The sequence below is a fragment of the Colletes gigas genome, unplaced genomic scaffold (assembly GCF_013123115.1).
Source record: "Colletes gigas isolate AHSC1104 unplaced genomic scaffold, ASM1312311v1 Colletes_gigas_Sc00011, whole genome shotgun sequence".
Classification (NCBI taxonomy): domain Eukaryota; kingdom Metazoa; phylum Arthropoda; class Insecta; order Hymenoptera; family Colletidae; genus Colletes; species Colletes gigas.
In genome coordinates, this window is record NW_025106640.1 from 5,045,805 (window position 1) to 5,063,213 (window position 17,409).

A 17,409-nucleotide genomic window follows, 5' to 3' on the forward strand; every position below is an offset into this window, starting at 1 on the left:
TTTTTCCGAACGTTGTAAAAGAACTGTTAAACGTTCGTGGAAAAAAATTTCGCGGCAAATATTTGCTGGAAACAAAGGCGCAGAAACGCCAGAGACCGTGTTTGCGGGTCTGGCTTCCAGGTAAATATTTCTTTTTCTCTCGCGGATATGCACAGGGGGGGAACAGGCGTATCCGGCGCCGGATCGAATCTCGAGGAACCGTCTCGTAAACCGCGAACGGAACTTAATTTAGCTCGGAGTTTTCCAAGGGAGTTTCCCTTTTGGTTTAGGTCGTGGAACCCGGAAAAATTCGCTTACCTTTCCGTGGTGCTCTTCACGAACTCGCCCTTCCAGAGGCCGCACGTCAGCTCGCGAGCGGTCGCCGCGAAGAACAGCAGGTTCACCGCGAGCAGGACGCCGATGGGCCCGAAAAAGTACGCCAGGATCTCCATGTCGCCTGAAACGGGGAAACAGGAAAACTTGTAGAACGAAAATTTAAAAAAAAAATTAGCTGTGTATCCTTGTGAAGATCCGCGCTGCGTATCGGAGATGCAAAACAGATACAAGGCTACGCCGGTTCGTAAAATACGGGTGTAATTTCGCGAATTTAACGCACGAAAATGATAAACAAGGTAACATAAACATTTGTCCTAGCCGACCTTGTTTTCCGATTTAGGCGAACCTTCCAGGGGGACTCGGGCGAAACACGTGTTATCGAGAGTTACGGTGTACATTGCGATTTAGCAGGAAACAGTAAACAGAGATTAAACTTTGCCAAGCGAGTTTGGAGAACTCTTTGAAATAGAAAATATTACACCCCCCCGAAAAAAATGAATTTTGGACGAGTTTTATTTGTTCCTCGAGCGAGAATCGCAACATTTTCGTGGTCGTCCACGCACGCTCGAGCGACGCGAGAAAAGAAACGAGAGCTGGAAACGCTCTAAATATCTGGATCCTCGCTGCCTCCGAGTCCATGGCGTGGCGTGTTCAATAATAAACGCGGCGATCGGCTGAATGGCGAGCCGGTTTATCTTCACGACGTGTAATTCGACACGATGCGTTAGCAGACGCGCGATTCATCGCACGCAGGAAACGTAGGACGAGGCTAAACCGGAAGTCGGAGTCACCCGGGCACACCGTCAACGATTAAACTATTACGCGAAATGTTGGCTACCGGGTGAACGACTTCGACCAGCGACGCCCGTTTGTCGTGCTTTGCTTATTATATTTCGAACTTCTTGTTTGCTATTGCCAGACGCGGAAATCTGCTTTTAACCATCGGTGCAACGTCTAACACCTAATACCAGGAGTCGGATACTGTTGCACCTAATAGCAAACTCCGAAATAACTGCACAGGAATCGATATTATTAATAGAAGTAATTTCTCTTCCATTCTTATTATTAAAATCGTGAAAGGAATCAGTGAGAAATCTAGAGACACATTTTTATTAACATTAGCAGTCGTTGCTAGTCTTCTAGGAGGAAGGATGAAAAAATGTACAGTAGTGTTTATCCGAAATGTCCGAATAATTTTTCGACGAAATTAGAAAATTTCAAATCGTGCTGGAAAAATTATTTTCAGCTGCAGGGATCAATTACAATTATTTTTGGTGAATAGATATACCCACGAAATCCTAACCATTTTCGAGAAAAAAATTCGAGAAAGTGAAATTTTTCGGCGAAATTAGAAAATTTCAAATCGTTCTAAAAAAAATATTTTTGACTACAGGGGTCAGTTACAATCATTTTTGGTCGATAGACATATCCTCGAAATCCTACCCACTTTCTAGAAAAAAATTCGAGAATTGTGAAATTTTTCGACGAAATTAAAAAATTTCAAATCGTGCTGGAAAAATTATTTTCAGTTGCAGGGGTCGATTATAATCATTTTTGGTCAATAGACGTGTCCTCGAAATCCTACCCACTTTCTAGGAAAAAATTCGAGAATGTGTGAAATTTTTCGACGAAATTAAAAAATTTCAAATCGTGCTGGAAAAATTATTTTCAGTTGCAGGGGTCGATTATAATCATTTTTGGTCAATAGACGTATCCTCGAAATCCTACCCACTTTCTAGAAAAAAATTCGAGAAAGTGACATTTTTCGGCGAAATTAGAAAATTTCAAATCGTTCTAAAAAAAATATTTTTGACTGTAGGGGTCAGTTACAATCATTTTTGGTCAATAGACATATCCGCGAATTCCTACGGACTTCCGAGAAAAAAATTCCTAACCGAAAGTATAACGTGTGTTGAGAAATGTTTCTGTAATTTCATTTTCTGTCCCACTTTTTCTTGTGTTCGACCAAGAATTTCACCCAGTGGGAAAAGATCGGGTATTTATCGAGGGGCGTGGAGGAAATTGAAGCACCGAAGTAGCAATTGCACGGATGGCTAATATACGACAATGGGTGGCCGCGGGATTCCGAATGCAAAGGAGTTTGGCGCGCGTAGGAGGCGCGTTCGAGGAGGAATTCAAGGACAAATTCCATCGAAAATAAAAAAAAAAAACACATACAAACTGAACGGAGGGAAAGATTTCCGCGATCCGCTTCCCGGTGAATAGGAAACGAACTGGAGGACGAGTTTTCGTGGCCACGCCGTGAATCGCGGAATAACGATAGGCAAAAGCTCGATAATCGATGACAGACAAATAAATCTGGCGACGGCTGACGACGATCGGTTCCCGCGACTTCACGGAAACCACCGGAAACTCTTCTGTGTTTACGAACGACAGGATAAATCGTCCCGTTCCGATTCCCGTGTTTCTATTCGCGGAATTTTCGAACAAAATTGCATATTCGAAAATAAATCGTATACTCAAAACTCGATCGATGTTTACCCATACCGGTCGCGCCAAACTAATTTTGGCTCGAGGGCCAATTTACAATTATTTTGCGCCGGGAGCCCCGAAAATATTTCAAAGGTCCGCGAGAAGGCGGGAGGAGAACAATTTCCATGTAAATAAGCGAAATACTTTTATTTATAAGACGGCGTAGGCGCGGTAAATAAAAACTTTTCTCCCGAAACGTATTATTATTTCTTCGTTCTTTTCGCCCAGATATTTGGCAACGCTTTTCAAATATCAAACGCGTCGACGTTTGGCATGAAATTTCCGTACCGACGTTATTTTTAACGTCGAAGAAAGGCACAATGTCGTTCGCGTTAATTAATGACTCGGTCCCGCCGATGATATTTCTCCCGTCGAAATTCATTTATCACGAGGCGACATTTCGATTATTTCTTGTCCTGCTCTTGCGTCACGCTGATCCTACGTCTCCCGTTTTATCAGCGGTTAATTTACGTGCACGCGTCGTTTAGATATAACTGTACATTAATGTATACATCTATGAAAAAAAAACGCAACAGATGGCCGGGCACGGTTGCATCGTAATAAACAATTTTAACGAAGAGACATTACCGGTAGAGCCATTAATTGACTCGAACATCATTATTCTTAAGCACAGCCGCTATAACGATCTTTCTTACGCCGAAGATGGACGTTGATTAGTTAATCTCGCGTTTTATTGGTTTTTAAGCGTAACTTTTATGCGTCTGACCGCGCTGATTCATTATTTCTCGCGTCCCGTATTATTGAAACGTTACTAAGCATATAATAATAATACGTCTCCGTCGCGGTGAACTTCGTCCCGCAAGAAATAAAACGAAAATAAACGCACGGAATTAAAATTAAATATACATTAGGGATGCAAAGGCGATTTATAGCGCGGCGTTATTACCACGACCGAGTAATAAGGCTTGCAGTAAAAAAGATCGAGCCCCCGCGTTTGATGTCTCCGAATATACAACCCGCTGTTGGCGATCGCTAAACTTTATCGGTCGATTGTAAAATACGTCGCGGAGCAGACGATTTCTGGGAACGTAAACACCGTTCCCGATGCGTGTCCGTTTCGAGAACTCGTGGTTTGAAGACGTTGGATCGAGTAGTCGGTTCGTAAATACCGCCAGCTCGCATTAGTTGACGCCCGCGATTCGAATTGCCGCCCTATCTGCAGCTTGTAATTGGGACGATTGCAAAATCTACTGAAAATAGACGGGTTCCACGAACGTAAATAAAATCTCTCGCGTGCGTGAATTAAAGGGCTGTTTGAATTCTACGAGAATTATCACCGACGCAGATGCTCGAGAGGTCCGAATAACTCTCGATTAACAATAATCAAACTGCTTCCAGATTTACTGGAAAAACTATTTTGGAGCTAGGCGATTTCTACGAACGTATTTTGAAAGTTCAGAGAAAGAGTCGAGGAGGATCGTTCTAGGTGACTTTGATCTGCGATTGACGATTGATTAATTGCAAGTCGAGTTTTTTGGAACTTTGCTTCCGAGCCAAGAGTTGCTTTTGAGCGTTTATTTGGATACATCGAACGAAAAATAAGATGGCGAAATAATTGAAAGCTTCGGGAGAAGTATTCGAGGGAGGAATCGTTTTCGTATAATTTGTAGGAGTTTGTTTTCGTAACGAAACGTTGTGTTGTTTCTGTACTTCCGTCGCGTTACATTTATTTCGGACGTTTCGACCCGGCGCGCGAATAACGTCGGAATGATTTCGTTAAAGGTACCAGGGTACGCGTGTATTTTAATTACTCCGATATTTTCAATATTCCGCGCTTCGATGTCGTTAATTGGATCCATTTGTTCCCCTTTCCAAGATCCCATTACAACCGATTCGCGTTTTCGGATATTTCTCGCGGTCGCGTCTCCTCCCCCCATGCCCCGCGTGTCATTATTCTCCGCAATTTCCATTGTTTCGTTACGCTCCTCGTTCGCTCTCGTTATCCGAAACGATTTCGAGAACGGTCTGCGTTGCACGAAAATCAACCACCGTGTCCACTACCAGCCGCCTCCATCGCGAATCCAAAGGGATTCTCTCGTTCCTTTTGCCAAGGGATTTCGATATTAAAATGAGTAAATCGCTCCGGGGCGGTGACTAATTAGAAATACTATTCACGTAACAAACAGCTATTTCGAGAAAAATGAGAAGTTCGAGAGGAGGAGCCTAATCACGGTCGTTTCCCCTCGAATCTCGTTTCTTCTCGAGGTGAGAAAGCGGCAGGGATTGTGTAGGTGCTCGGACGAGATTCGCGGGGGCACGGAATTCTCGCGTCGAACACGCGAAACCGTCGATCCCTCGGCGCGTTCTTGGCGAAATTACGTCGAATCACGGCAGCGTGTACTTATCGAGCCCCGTGGGCGGAGGAAGGCAGGGGATCGAGGGGCGGGTGCGTGTCTAGATCCGTGCAAGATCGCGAAATCCCCGGAATTCGCGGAACACCTATGAATATGAATACCGTTCGTTCCCGATGTAATACGGAGGGGCCAGTTTTCGTGAATACTCGTTTCGACTAGGCAATCTGCTAAGTATACGCGCGTAGGGAAGCGCGGATAACTAGTTTCCGACCAAATTGATACGTTGCTCTCTCCCCCTCCCCCTCCCACCCTTTAGAATGTTTTCATGCACGTGCGTCTCGCGCGAGGGTCGAGGGAAACCGACCTTTCTTTTTTCTTTCTTGATTGTAATAATCCACCCCCGGGGACAATTACCCGGTCGATAGGTAATTGAGGCGGTTTTGCGAGAGCAGCTGGCCCGTGCTACGCGAACACTTCCTTCGTTTCCCATCCGTTTGACTCGACGAATGGAGAACGCGTGGACGATGAACTTCCGATTCGAAGAAACGCTCGATTCTGCTCTCCCTAACGGCCTATCGCCTGTTGTTTCGACTATAAAACCCCTCGATTCGATGGTCGAACGGTCCTTTATTCGTGCTTTTATCGCGACGATCGGTGCACGCCATCGACCCGTGTTTTCCAACTCGAATGACGCTGCGGTTACCCCGGCACGTGTTACTCTCGTCAAATAAAGAATAAACCAATTTCTTCTGTTTTTTTACCGCTGGCGGAATCACGATAGTGGTTTTTATTTTTTTATTATTTGGAAGCAACTCCATGCACTGTCATTTGAAATTGTAAAACATCAATGTTACAATCGTAACATATAAAAAATTGTGATTCGCGGTTTAGCGATTTAAATAATTTAAGAACCAACCGTGCCAACGAAAAGTCGAAAACGTTTGACCATAAACGGGCGCGCGTTCTGTCTAGTTTTTTCTTTTATTTACGGGCGAAACACAGGCACTATTAGCGTATCGGTGGTTAGTAATCGGCCAGTTTGTCATACGGGCGGTAATAAAATTTTGTCCGCGGTCGAAATCCATTCCGGTTACGCGAAGCCGCCTCGCGAATTTTATGGTAAATAAAGAACCGCGCTAGGCTTGTACCAGTTATCGGGACAATCCCCCCCCGCCGTTCCTACGTTAACTGGTCGGTGCTCTCAACCCCGTAACCGTTCGTGCAATCTGCCAGAAGCACGCTTCCACGAGGACCCCCATAGCCACTTATCGGCGCGGAGGGTAGCGCGCTTCACCGCAAACAAACTCATAAATAAAATCCTTACGCCGCAACTTTCATGGATGGCGATGCACGGCGATAGAGAGCTGCAGATGACCCAGTTGCCACTTTAATCCCAACTGAGCGGAAGGGAAGCCCGGAGGATTTCGAAACTGTCAACGACACGCGTGAATAAATGAACGCCTTTTTTTGTCGACGGATCCGTTTTACCCGCTGAAAGGCTGTCACCCGTGCTCCCTGATCCAGAATCGGGATTCCGGGCATGAACGAAACGAATAATGCACGCGATAGGTAAACGAGCTCCGGTAATTACATCCCACCGGTTAGAATTTCACTGAAATTTTTCAGGCTCAAAATTGTTTAAACATAGGCTATTATCGGTAGCTGTAGAGAATATATCAGAATGTACTCCAATTTCCTAAAGGTTTTGAGGGCCAAAAAATGAACAAAACGTGGTACATGTGGAATAAAATATGAACGAAAATTTCTAGTAAATTAAATCCGGTTCAACGGATGTAAAAACGCCTAGTAAGTTATTTCAGAATTTCATTACAACGTTAATTTCGTCCGCCCTGTCGTGATTAATACATTCTTTCAAATTTATTCCCGTCGCCGAAGTTTAAGTTTGAGCACTTTCCACCCACCCCCTCGCATAATTTCCCAGCGACTTTCACGCTGTTAATCTGAAAGTAGGTATTGTATGTAAAGCGTGTAAAGGGCCAACAAGAAACTGCGGCTCGAATATTAAACGAAATGCAGAGCAGAGACGTTTCCTTATCCCGGACCCGCGGTATCGATTCCTTCGTTCGATCGTGACCCGCGATAGTTCTCGAAACACGTATCAGTCGAGATCGACGGTTCCCCCCTGCGATCACAATTTAATTAGTCGAATCTGACTCTTCCCTTCGTTCTTTCGCGCTTCGACGACCTCGTTGTTCCTTGGACAACTCCATTGTTTCCGGCTCCTTTGTGATTCGACTCCTTCGTCCTGTGCATCGAAATTTCGCGAAAATCGGCCGACGTCGACGTCAACTTCGCGGAAGCTCGTCAGGAAAGTTTCGAAGCGTCGGATAGCCGAGGCAACATGCGTCCCGACGACGGCGTCCCACGCGAAGAACGACGCGGAATACTAAAGGATCCTGGTAATTTCACAGAAAAATTGCGTTCCTTTAAAAATGGAAGGTGAGAATCTTCAGTTTGCCTTAGAAAAGTCTAACAACGCGTGCTAAAAATAGTAAAACTTTAGACGCTTGCAGTTCCGAAACTACTGGTGCTTTATCCATTTTTGTGCCGTTGTTAGAAGCGGTAAACCTTCCTCTTTAAAATGGTGTTTTGTTTTTGACGATCGGACTTTCCGTTTCGGAGATATCGTAATTTATGTAAATGGGTAATTTAAAAAAAATTCTCTTATGGCCCTCCCCGTGTTAAAACAGACTACCAACGCGTATTGAAATTACTAAAACTTTGATTACTTGCAGTTTCGAAATTATTAGCATTGTCTCCATTATTGAGGTATTGTTAGCGGCGGCAAAGCTTCCTCTTTGAAATGGTTTTTGGTTTTTGACGATCGGACTTTCCGTTTCGGAGATATCGCAATTTATGTGAAAGGTAATTTTTCTTAATTTGACTATCTCTGTCTCTGTCTCACGCGTCGGACCTCCTTGTCGCACGTTGACCCACTGACCGATTGAATGAGTGACGTCACGTTTACTATTTACTACGAGTCACGTGACTTCATTGATCTCGTGATGTAAACAATGAAATTTAGACCCTTCGGTCTCACGCGATCGACTTGAAATTAAAATCGTCATATCTCCGGAACTAATAAAGCTATCGACTCGCACAAACGCTCATTTTAAAGGGCATTTCATCCTCTATCCGATGACTATACCACCTACTATAATTTATGCCCCCTTCTATGTTTATTTTCACATTCGGAGAAGTTTCTGAAACTGGACAGAATCGGAAACAGAGAAACTGGATTATAAATTGTCCATTTAAATTACCGCGACGTTATTCCGGAAGAAAATTCCTCCTTCCCGGGTCCCGCCGTCCGTCTTTTTATTCCGAGCTGTCCGTCGAGCCAACTCAAAATTCCGCGGTCGTCCGCCAACCAAAATTTAACAACTTTTTCGTCACGGAGTTCCCCGTCCATCGTAGGAACGTCCTCGTCGAGGCCAAAGTTTTTCTATCAAGGCTCGTCTGACTTCGTGCGCTGGGTACCTCGAATACTCGCGGGAAAACGCCCTAGGTATATCCGTTATCATCTTCCCACGAGCGGCTGGAAACTCCAAATGGATTTTGTTTGTCGCGTCGAAAGGAGAAATAATATTTTCTACGCTACGTATACCGATACGCGATAATCAGAGTTTCTAATCAGACTTTGACCCCCTGCGGCCTTCCGGCTTCTGGGAGCCAGTGGACCGAAACGAAACACGTTCGAATGGAGTTTCTTTGCTCGGACGAACCTGGAGATAGGCGGCTCAGTCTTTGAGATAACTACTTTCCCGCGTTAAAAGAGATAAGGAGCTTCAGGATGTTTCGAAAAATCTAGGATTTTAAGCTCTCTTTGGTTCCTTTTATTCTCGACCCTCGTTCTCCGGGACTTTTTATTTTTATTAGAACGTGTACCGAATTTTATTACGTTTCACCGTAAAGATTTTTAATTTTACAACCAAGGGGGGGAACAAAAGAAACGACGCTAACGAACGAGTTACGAATCTTAGGAGTACAGAGAGCAAACTGGCGTCTATATTTGCTGAGTTTTGGCGGTGCGCCAACAATAGCTGTTTCGGCCAGGTTATATCTCACTCCATGGCAACCCATAACAAACATAAGTGAATTATGTCGACGCGTGCCGCTCGATACTTTACGGTGGCGCGGTCAAACCCGATTAATGCGGCGTCGAAAACGTTTCGCGAGATCAATTGCGTACGGCGAGCGTCGCCGTTAGTCCTCCTCTCTTTTTATCGCCCTCTCTTTCGCGCGAAATCTCGTTTTAACGACGGCAATTTATTCCGCATTATCCACTTAGCGGGGAGCTCGTTTTTTGGCGCCCTGTAAACCGAGATTTTCAACGATTGCTCGACGGGGAAGGGACACATCGTTACCCCGGGATTCCCCATTAATCGCGTCGAGGAAATCGATCTTTCTTTTTAAAATATATTTACAGAAGTCTTCATTTTTGTTCCTTCAACTTCTCATTGGAAGATGCTGTCTGAAGCAATAGTAAACGCGTTTCGAACGGGAGAACAGAATCTTGGTTAGGTTAACGACCTATTAACTTTATCACGATGTTAACTACCAGATCGTTGTCTTATCGTGACTGATAACAGGAGTATTCTGGACGTTAATAGAGTCGCTATCGACCGCCATGCAAATTAATTATCGACGATACACAGGCCCGGGTTGCTAAGATTTCACGCCGGGACAAATTTTACGGGAAGCTCCGCGAAAGAGGTGGGCGAAGGGAGAAGTTCACGATCCAAACTTGCTAAGGGCTGGCTCGGCAGACTGCCAAGGAAACTCGCGGGCAGACTTGCGAGAATTCGATATCTCGACGGAGGAACTGATTGCTGATCGAAATGTTGTGGGAATAATAAGGACCGTCGGGGAAGCCTCTTCCCGTAACTAGGCCGAACGCCAGACATGCATTATTTGTTAGGTACAGAGACGGCTGGAAGTTTTATATGAATAATAGATGACGAACACCGACACCATACAGCGATTTATTTGTCGCGCTGATTTGATCTGGCAGTGTAAACTCTAACTCGTTCGACTCGACGTGTAAATTCGGTTTATATTTCGGATTGTAATTCTCGTCGTGCATGTAATATTATTCGTTGTTTGGAACTTTGCCCAGCACGATTGCGAAAATTTTATCGATGCGATATAAAATAGAGAAATATGATGAATTTTAACTCGTTCGACTCGACGTGTAAATTCGATTGGAAAAATTCTTTCGATGTAATATACAATATAAAAATATTGCTCAATTTAGATTTCATCATAGATGAGACGCTGTTTGAACAGTCTGTTCTAACAGGCGATGATTCAATAAATTATAAATTATCGTGGACTTCGAATACTGGTATTGGTGTCATAAATATTGCTTATAGGAGAGGACAGAGTTTTCTATTTGATTTACACCTTTTAAAGAATCGTCTTCCTTGTGAGGATCTTTCCACGAGCAGTGTCGCGAGTTCGAGAAGTAAAAAATGGTTGCTTCGACAGACAGGTGACCTGGAATTCTCTCCGAACAATGGTTCGCGTTGAATGGAATCGGTTTGAATAGAAACCGAAACTCCGTAGCGCCGCGGGCCCGTGAATTTATTTATGGAATCGCGCGAAGATGAACGCGCCGCCGCAATTGTATCGAGCGCGAAACTATCGGGACACGCAACTGGGACGACCGGAAGTCGCGATCAACGTCGGCGTACGGCTCGCGAACGGGACAACTTTCGCCGGAGAAACGGTTTCACGCGTCTGCTCGTTAATGGCGAGCGTTTCGAGAAGGCGGCCCGAAGATTTATCGTCGAGCCGCGTTGTAATTGTCGCTGTTTTTCCGGATCATCGAGCAACGCAGCGCGATTTACGAGCGACGCTCCCGGCTCAACAACAAGCTTTCCTCGCTTAATCAATTACAATGTTCGCGCGACGCGACGGAAACGGACCCGCGCGGCCGTAAATCAACGGGGAATTTGAAAAACGCGCGAAATTCCAGCGCACAAATCGCTGTCAAATATAATTAGCCGATCGCGTCGCGGTACCCTCGATTCCCAGTTCCTACTCGCGGCGTTTTCCCGCTGCAGATTTATCGCCCGGCGTCATTTCGATCACCGACGGTTTTTCAGATAATCGAAAGTGATCGCCGCCAGTTTTGTATCGACGCGGCGGGGCCAACGAGCCCGCCAATTCCGCCAACAAATTTTCCTGACCAGCCGTTCAACGAATTTTCTGCATAACCCATCAATGAAACCAAACTTTCGACGATTTCTCTCGCTAGTTTTTTTTTTGGAGTTTAATGTTGCATCCAGTGCTAGATCATCAGCGATAAGGTCATTCTATTGGATTTTATTATATAATTGGGGTTCTCTTAGATAGTTGTTGCGGTCCTCTGAAGTCAACGATGCTTCTGTTAATATTTTTTTCTTTGTAAAGTAAATCTGGTGCACTGATCTTGATAGAATTATTCTATTTTTAGGCTTTAGATTGGTGCTTGTTGGAAGAAGTATTATATCATGGAAAAAAGTTATTTAATAATAAGAATATTTAGTTTTCATAAATCCAGTGAAAACTATTAATAATTGTATTTAGTTTTTAGTTTTATAGTAAAAATTGACTATAATGATAACTTAAAATGAAATACAATAAAATTCTTATGAAATGTATTTTCGTACGATTCGTCGAGTTCCACGTTTCATTCAGTTTGCCTCTCTATTTTATTAATCAATTTCAGGAGGCCTGCGTGAGGAATAATTCTATAATTCTTGCGTCATTTTGGAATCTGTTTAAACCGGAGCCTTCACGAGTGTCGAGTGTCGTTAAAAAATGTCTATTTCCAGCAGGAAAAGTGGCCATTTTCGCCGTGTTCGCGACACTGGAGTCTCGACAAAGACAACAAGAGAATTCCTTTCGAAGCTCGTGTTTCCAATTCATTGCCAGCGCGGCCAATAAAACGAGAGTGCGCGATAAATAAGGCAGGATCGAGGGGGACCGTGCAGGGGTTTTGCTCGTAGCACTTTCCACGGGGCTCTTTAGCATTTGCTAATTCCTCCCCCGTTTCATTACTAACTCGTGTGCCCTAATCGTCCCCGATCGATTCGTTCCTCGAATTTCGAGCTCGTCTATTTCACGCTCCCCGAAACACCGATTTGTTTTAATCAATTGATATCGATCTCGACGCGTTCACCGGGGGTTTCTTATTCCACGGAGCAGTTTTCTTACCGCTGATCGAAGGACGTTCGATCCCATTAATTAATTCCGTTAAAAGGTGCAACGACTGTCGACATCGACGCTGCTCTCGTGCCCATCGACCGAGCAAATCCGATAATTCGCGGGCCAGCTCGAGCCTGGCAGACCCTTTATCATTTTTAATTAGTCACGGTACGGCAGTTTTTCAAATATTTTCCCATACTCAAGCCATCTGCCGTTTGTTTCGCGCGTACAGACGATTGCGCGTGTTAAATCGAAAATAAAACTCCGTTTGCGCGTGTTTTTAGTCACAAAATCTCCGGATTCATTTCGCGAGAATTTACAGAAAATGGCCATGGCTCTATAATTATAAATTTTATCAATTTCCCCGGACAGGATTCTCATCGACTCTTCCGTGGACGCGGTCAGCGGGTTTCAAGGACTTTCCACCTCCCTCTTCTCGATCGTTCGCGTCGTTGTTACGGGCTAAACGAACCGAACCGATTCGTTTAATCGTCCTCGAGACCAACGACGCCTATTAATTACATCACGCCAGCCCGTTTCGTTTTAATTTCACGCGACTCGTCCCGTGACGTTTGATGTTTGCCGTTCGTTGACTCCGCAACGGTGCAACCTTGCTCCCCTGGTCTCGAAAGGAATCCAACTATCAGCAATAAAAATACACCGATCTCCAAAACGACGTGTAAAAGTTGTAGAGACGAAAGTTCCACGGACGGGCGTTTCTCGTTCTCTCAAAGTCGATTAAACCCGCCCCCCCCCTTGGAGTCGACGAGTTTCGGGTGAAGCCACTTCCTGCGTACCATTCAATAAGAGTTTGCGGCTTTAACGAAGCGATAATAAATATCGTTGAGAAGGGTGCACGCGTCCGTGGCCACGGCACACATACGCTCGAGCGGATTCGCGCGGAATACGCGTGTTAGTGGGTCCAGGGAGATAGGGGCGGCGCGTTTCGCCGGTTTCGCACGGCCGAGTTGGACAGGTTATCTCTCTAATCCTATCGTTTCGGTCTACGCTGTTCCACGGGGTATGCCGAACTTCCAGGGGCATGAGATTGCATAGATACGGAGGATAGTCCCAGAGATTTACCATTCTAATGTATGCGAACGTTAGTTGAATATTCCGCTCCTGGCGAGCAACTGCTACCCGAGACTCCCAGCCCTTTTCGCTCCTCCGATCCCACGCTTTTTTCCCAGAGCTTTTTCGGCCCCTGTGAAAGTCGAGAACCTCGGTTCTTATACCCCTCGATCCACGATATTCTACCTATCGACGATGTTCCCCGGTTATTCATACTCCCGGGGATTAACGAAAGGTTAAATCTAAATAATTTTAACCGGGAGCTCGTTGAAAACAGTTTCGTAAAGTTCACTGGATCGATGGGTACGCGTTAATAAATCGCAAGCTCTTCTAAAATTAAGCAACGCCCCGTTTGAAAGATTTACTGACTTGAACACTGGTGTTACAAAAGCTAGAACGTTTATTTTCGTTCGTGAGGATATTTCGATATTCACGTTTCGATCGGAGAACCATCTGCAAAACCGCGAAAGCCACTCAACGATTTCTCTGTGAGTGTATCCAGGAAGCCTCTAAACGAGGCGATTTCCTGCCAGAAAATTACTCGATCACGGCTGGAACTTTTTGCGGGCGAGATCGACGATCGCGAAGGAAAAGGGGCTCGTTTCGAGGCTGCTTAAACGCTCGGTGTGCGTTTACGCGCAGTTTAGTGGGCCTATAGTCGGGGCTCGGAGGGAGAGGAACAAGAGTTCCGGCCGCGCGAAACCACCGCGCCGGGGGGGGTTGGAACTGGCTGGCACCAGATTTATCTCTCTACCCCATCGTTTCTGGCGGCGTTGTTATGGGGCGCGCCAGAACACCGGAACGCCAGAATGCCAGTGCACAGGCCCGGTTAGGGGAGTTTCGAATACCAAGCCCCCAGCACCGTGCACCGTTCCCGATCCTCTGTCAAACGAGTTCTTATTACGATCCCGTTTGTCGCTATTACCGCCATTATTCTCATTACTACGAGACCCGTTCGGAAATTAAGGCGCACGGACCGTTTACTACGAAGCCATACGGCTTTAAAAGAAATTTCAAAAGCTGTGTTCAAATGTATTACACAGTCTCGTACATTTATTTATTTCTATTTGTGCTTACAAATAAAACGATTTGTGTACCTTCGTTTAAATGGGAGTACAGAATTAATTACGTTATTAATCCCTTGACGTACGATTTAATTCCAAATAATTGTTCAATTTTATTTGAAAAAAGAATAGATTTGTTTTACGAGTACCTCGTTGATTTTAATATTATAAGACTCATGATTGTGTAAACTTGACGTAGAATCGCAAGATTAAGGGTACTGTCGATTTATTTATTTCACTTTCTGCTCCAATACTTTTCTTTTACAATATTAACTTAAATCCAATGAAACAGTTTGTGCTGGTTCGTTCGGTCGGGGGGGGGGGCACAGATTTAATAAAATTATTAATAGGCACGGTACGGCAAGGTTAAGGGTGGTTCACCTTGAACCAGCCGCTTTAATTTCGTCCCCGTTTTCGTATTAGACGCACCGGGGCGTGTGTACTTTCCTCTCGTTCAGAAAATTGCATATCGATAAAGGGGGGGCCTGGGTACGCTCTAAGCCGCCATCCACGCGATGAATTAGAAATCGAAGACAAGGTTGGCGGGCATGAACGCGTGCCTGCCGCTCCGGGAGGAAGTTGTTTCCAGCCTGATTATGCATTCAACGACACACCGTACGCACACGAACGGGAACGTTTCGCGTACCCTATTCACTTACTGTCGATATTACCTGTAGGTGCTTTTTGTCGGGGGGAGGCACAAAAGGGGACCGAAACGAGGGGGGGGAGCGTTGGAAGTTTCGCCCGGTTTCGCCGCGGAGGGGTTGGACTGGCTGGCGCCAGGTTTATCTCTCGACCCCATCGTCTCGGCCTATGTTGTTACGGGGTGTGCCAGAGAGTGACAGAGTGGGGGACATCAAGTGCCAGGGGAGACAGACACGAGGGACGCGGGACCATGAAAATGACGACTCGAAAACGGGGTCCAATAATGCGCTCGTTTCGTATGTCTTCGCCATTCTTCCAACTCGAATTTTGTAAATCGAGGGGCGAAATTTAAAATTAAATTTAATTGGTATACAGCGTAGCATGGAAATCAGAAAAAGACTTAACTACTATTTAATGAAAGATAACAAAAAATGGACTAAACCCTGTTGAATGTACTAATTAATAGTTTCGCGACGCCTGCGATGCAGAGAGCTAATAACCATAAGAAGCAAAACATATCGATATAAATTTATTCTCCCAGAACCAACAATAACAGCCAACAATTCTTTACGAGAAAAATTAAAGAGGAAACTTTAATTTCGACGCTGTTACAGGAGAATCCTCTCCCTCTTAAACTCTGCTTTAGATTATAGAATCACGAACGAAGCAAAAATGAAAGAATTGCACTCGTAAAAGTTATCTGGACATATTTTTTTTGTAAATAAATGCATCGATCAAGATCGAGATTCGGGAGAAGCGAGACGACGGGAATAAAAAGGTTAATAAAAGGGCGGGGAACGGAAAGATAGAGAAAAAGGGGGAGGGTAACGGAGTCCGGCTGTCCCTCTGAACCCCTCATCTGCTCCCGTAGCAGAGGCATTGTGTCAGGACGTAACAACTCGCGATAGTACGACACGGCTTCCCATGGGGCACCATTATCCTGATTTAGCGCCGCGGCTACGACTCTATTTCCTACGCGATTCCCGGCTTGCGCGCCTTCCTTTGTCCGGCTTAGCTTTATTTCAGCGAAAAAGGGAGGAAGACCCCGATCGACGCGTTCGAGTGCTCGTGCATCCCCGGCGTTCTCGTTACGTTTCCTTCCGATGCGATTACGTGACACCAGGTCGAGGCATTGTCGTCCCGGGGCAGTCCGCGTCGGACGTGTTCGCGATGGTCCTCTTAACAAGCTCCACGGTTACGAAAGAACATCGAACCCTGAACACGCTAAAACAAGTCGACCGGTTTTTAAACGATTTTTTCAATTTGTTTCGACGAACGTAGCCGTAAAACTAACTCGAGCGTTCGTCGTAACTGCGGACGCTTTTTTCCCCCGTTTTAATATCCCGCGAGGATCAAACATACTCCATATTGGACTCTTATACACGGTGGTACGGGGCAAATATTTCCCCGTAGACTTTAGCCACGCCATCGAGTTTCCCTAGCCGACTAGTACTCGACAAATGGGGCTTGTAGACATTTCAGTTGCGTCTGGTACTTCGTGTCCTATGATTCCCAGGTATCTTCCAAAGTCGCAGCTTCATCGTTTAGTTAAATTCGAATAAAATCGCGGCGTATCGGTGAACGAAACCAGTCGGAACCGACGGGAAAAGCCCAGCGTCGCGCGGTCCCCCATCGCCCGGGAAACGAAAATAGAGGCGGACGTTTGTATTTGTCAAAGGATATATAAAAGCTAAACATTAATCGCCGTGGGTGGGTGCCTCGGTGTCGATAAATATCGCGACCGCTGGAAATTAATACCCCCGGTAGTATGCAGTGTTTGAAACGAGTATTTACACTGGAAGCAGAGTCCGGAGTCACGATTAAAACAGATAGAGACAGAGAGAGGGTACTGCTAGCCGGATTACGGGGTGCAGTGGATGTGGATTAGAGGAGGGGGGCTGGGGTAGTGCTCGTTAAATAGCCTGCAACCGTAGCTGGGGAGCCTACGACCACGAATAAAGACGCGACATTACCGTTCGGCTCCTTATTATCCCCATTCAGCGAGCCAGCGCGCATAACCGGAGACCCAGGGGCTTGCATCGGTTATTATTAGGGATTCGAGGTATTAAGCGTACTTTGGGGGGTATCGATCTTCTTATTCGGCCACCCTGCGTCATACTTAAATACAATCTTTCGGGAGCTGTGTAATCCTCTTACGCGATGGTATTCCTGGGCCTGCCGCTACGCGGACACTGATAGTGCGTGCCATTGTTTCTTATCCGGAATGATTACGCCTGTGCGTACACGACCAGAAACGAGGGCGTGTACACGCCCTAACAGAGATATTTCGG

General features: G+C 45.5%; 1 protein-coding gene across 1 annotated transcript in view; it reads right to left on the reverse strand.

Moving 5' to 3' along the window:
• Positions 1-17,409, reverse strand: part of LOC122398264 (probable G-protein coupled receptor Mth-like 1) — a 147,671-nt gene that overhangs the window by 8,718 nt on the left and 121,544 nt on the right. Inside the window, exon 6 of the mRNA XM_043397975.1 lies at positions 298-436. Coding sequence (XP_043253910.1) covers positions 298-436 — 139 coding nt within the window. The remainder of the gene's footprint in view (positions 1-297; positions 437-17,409) is intronic.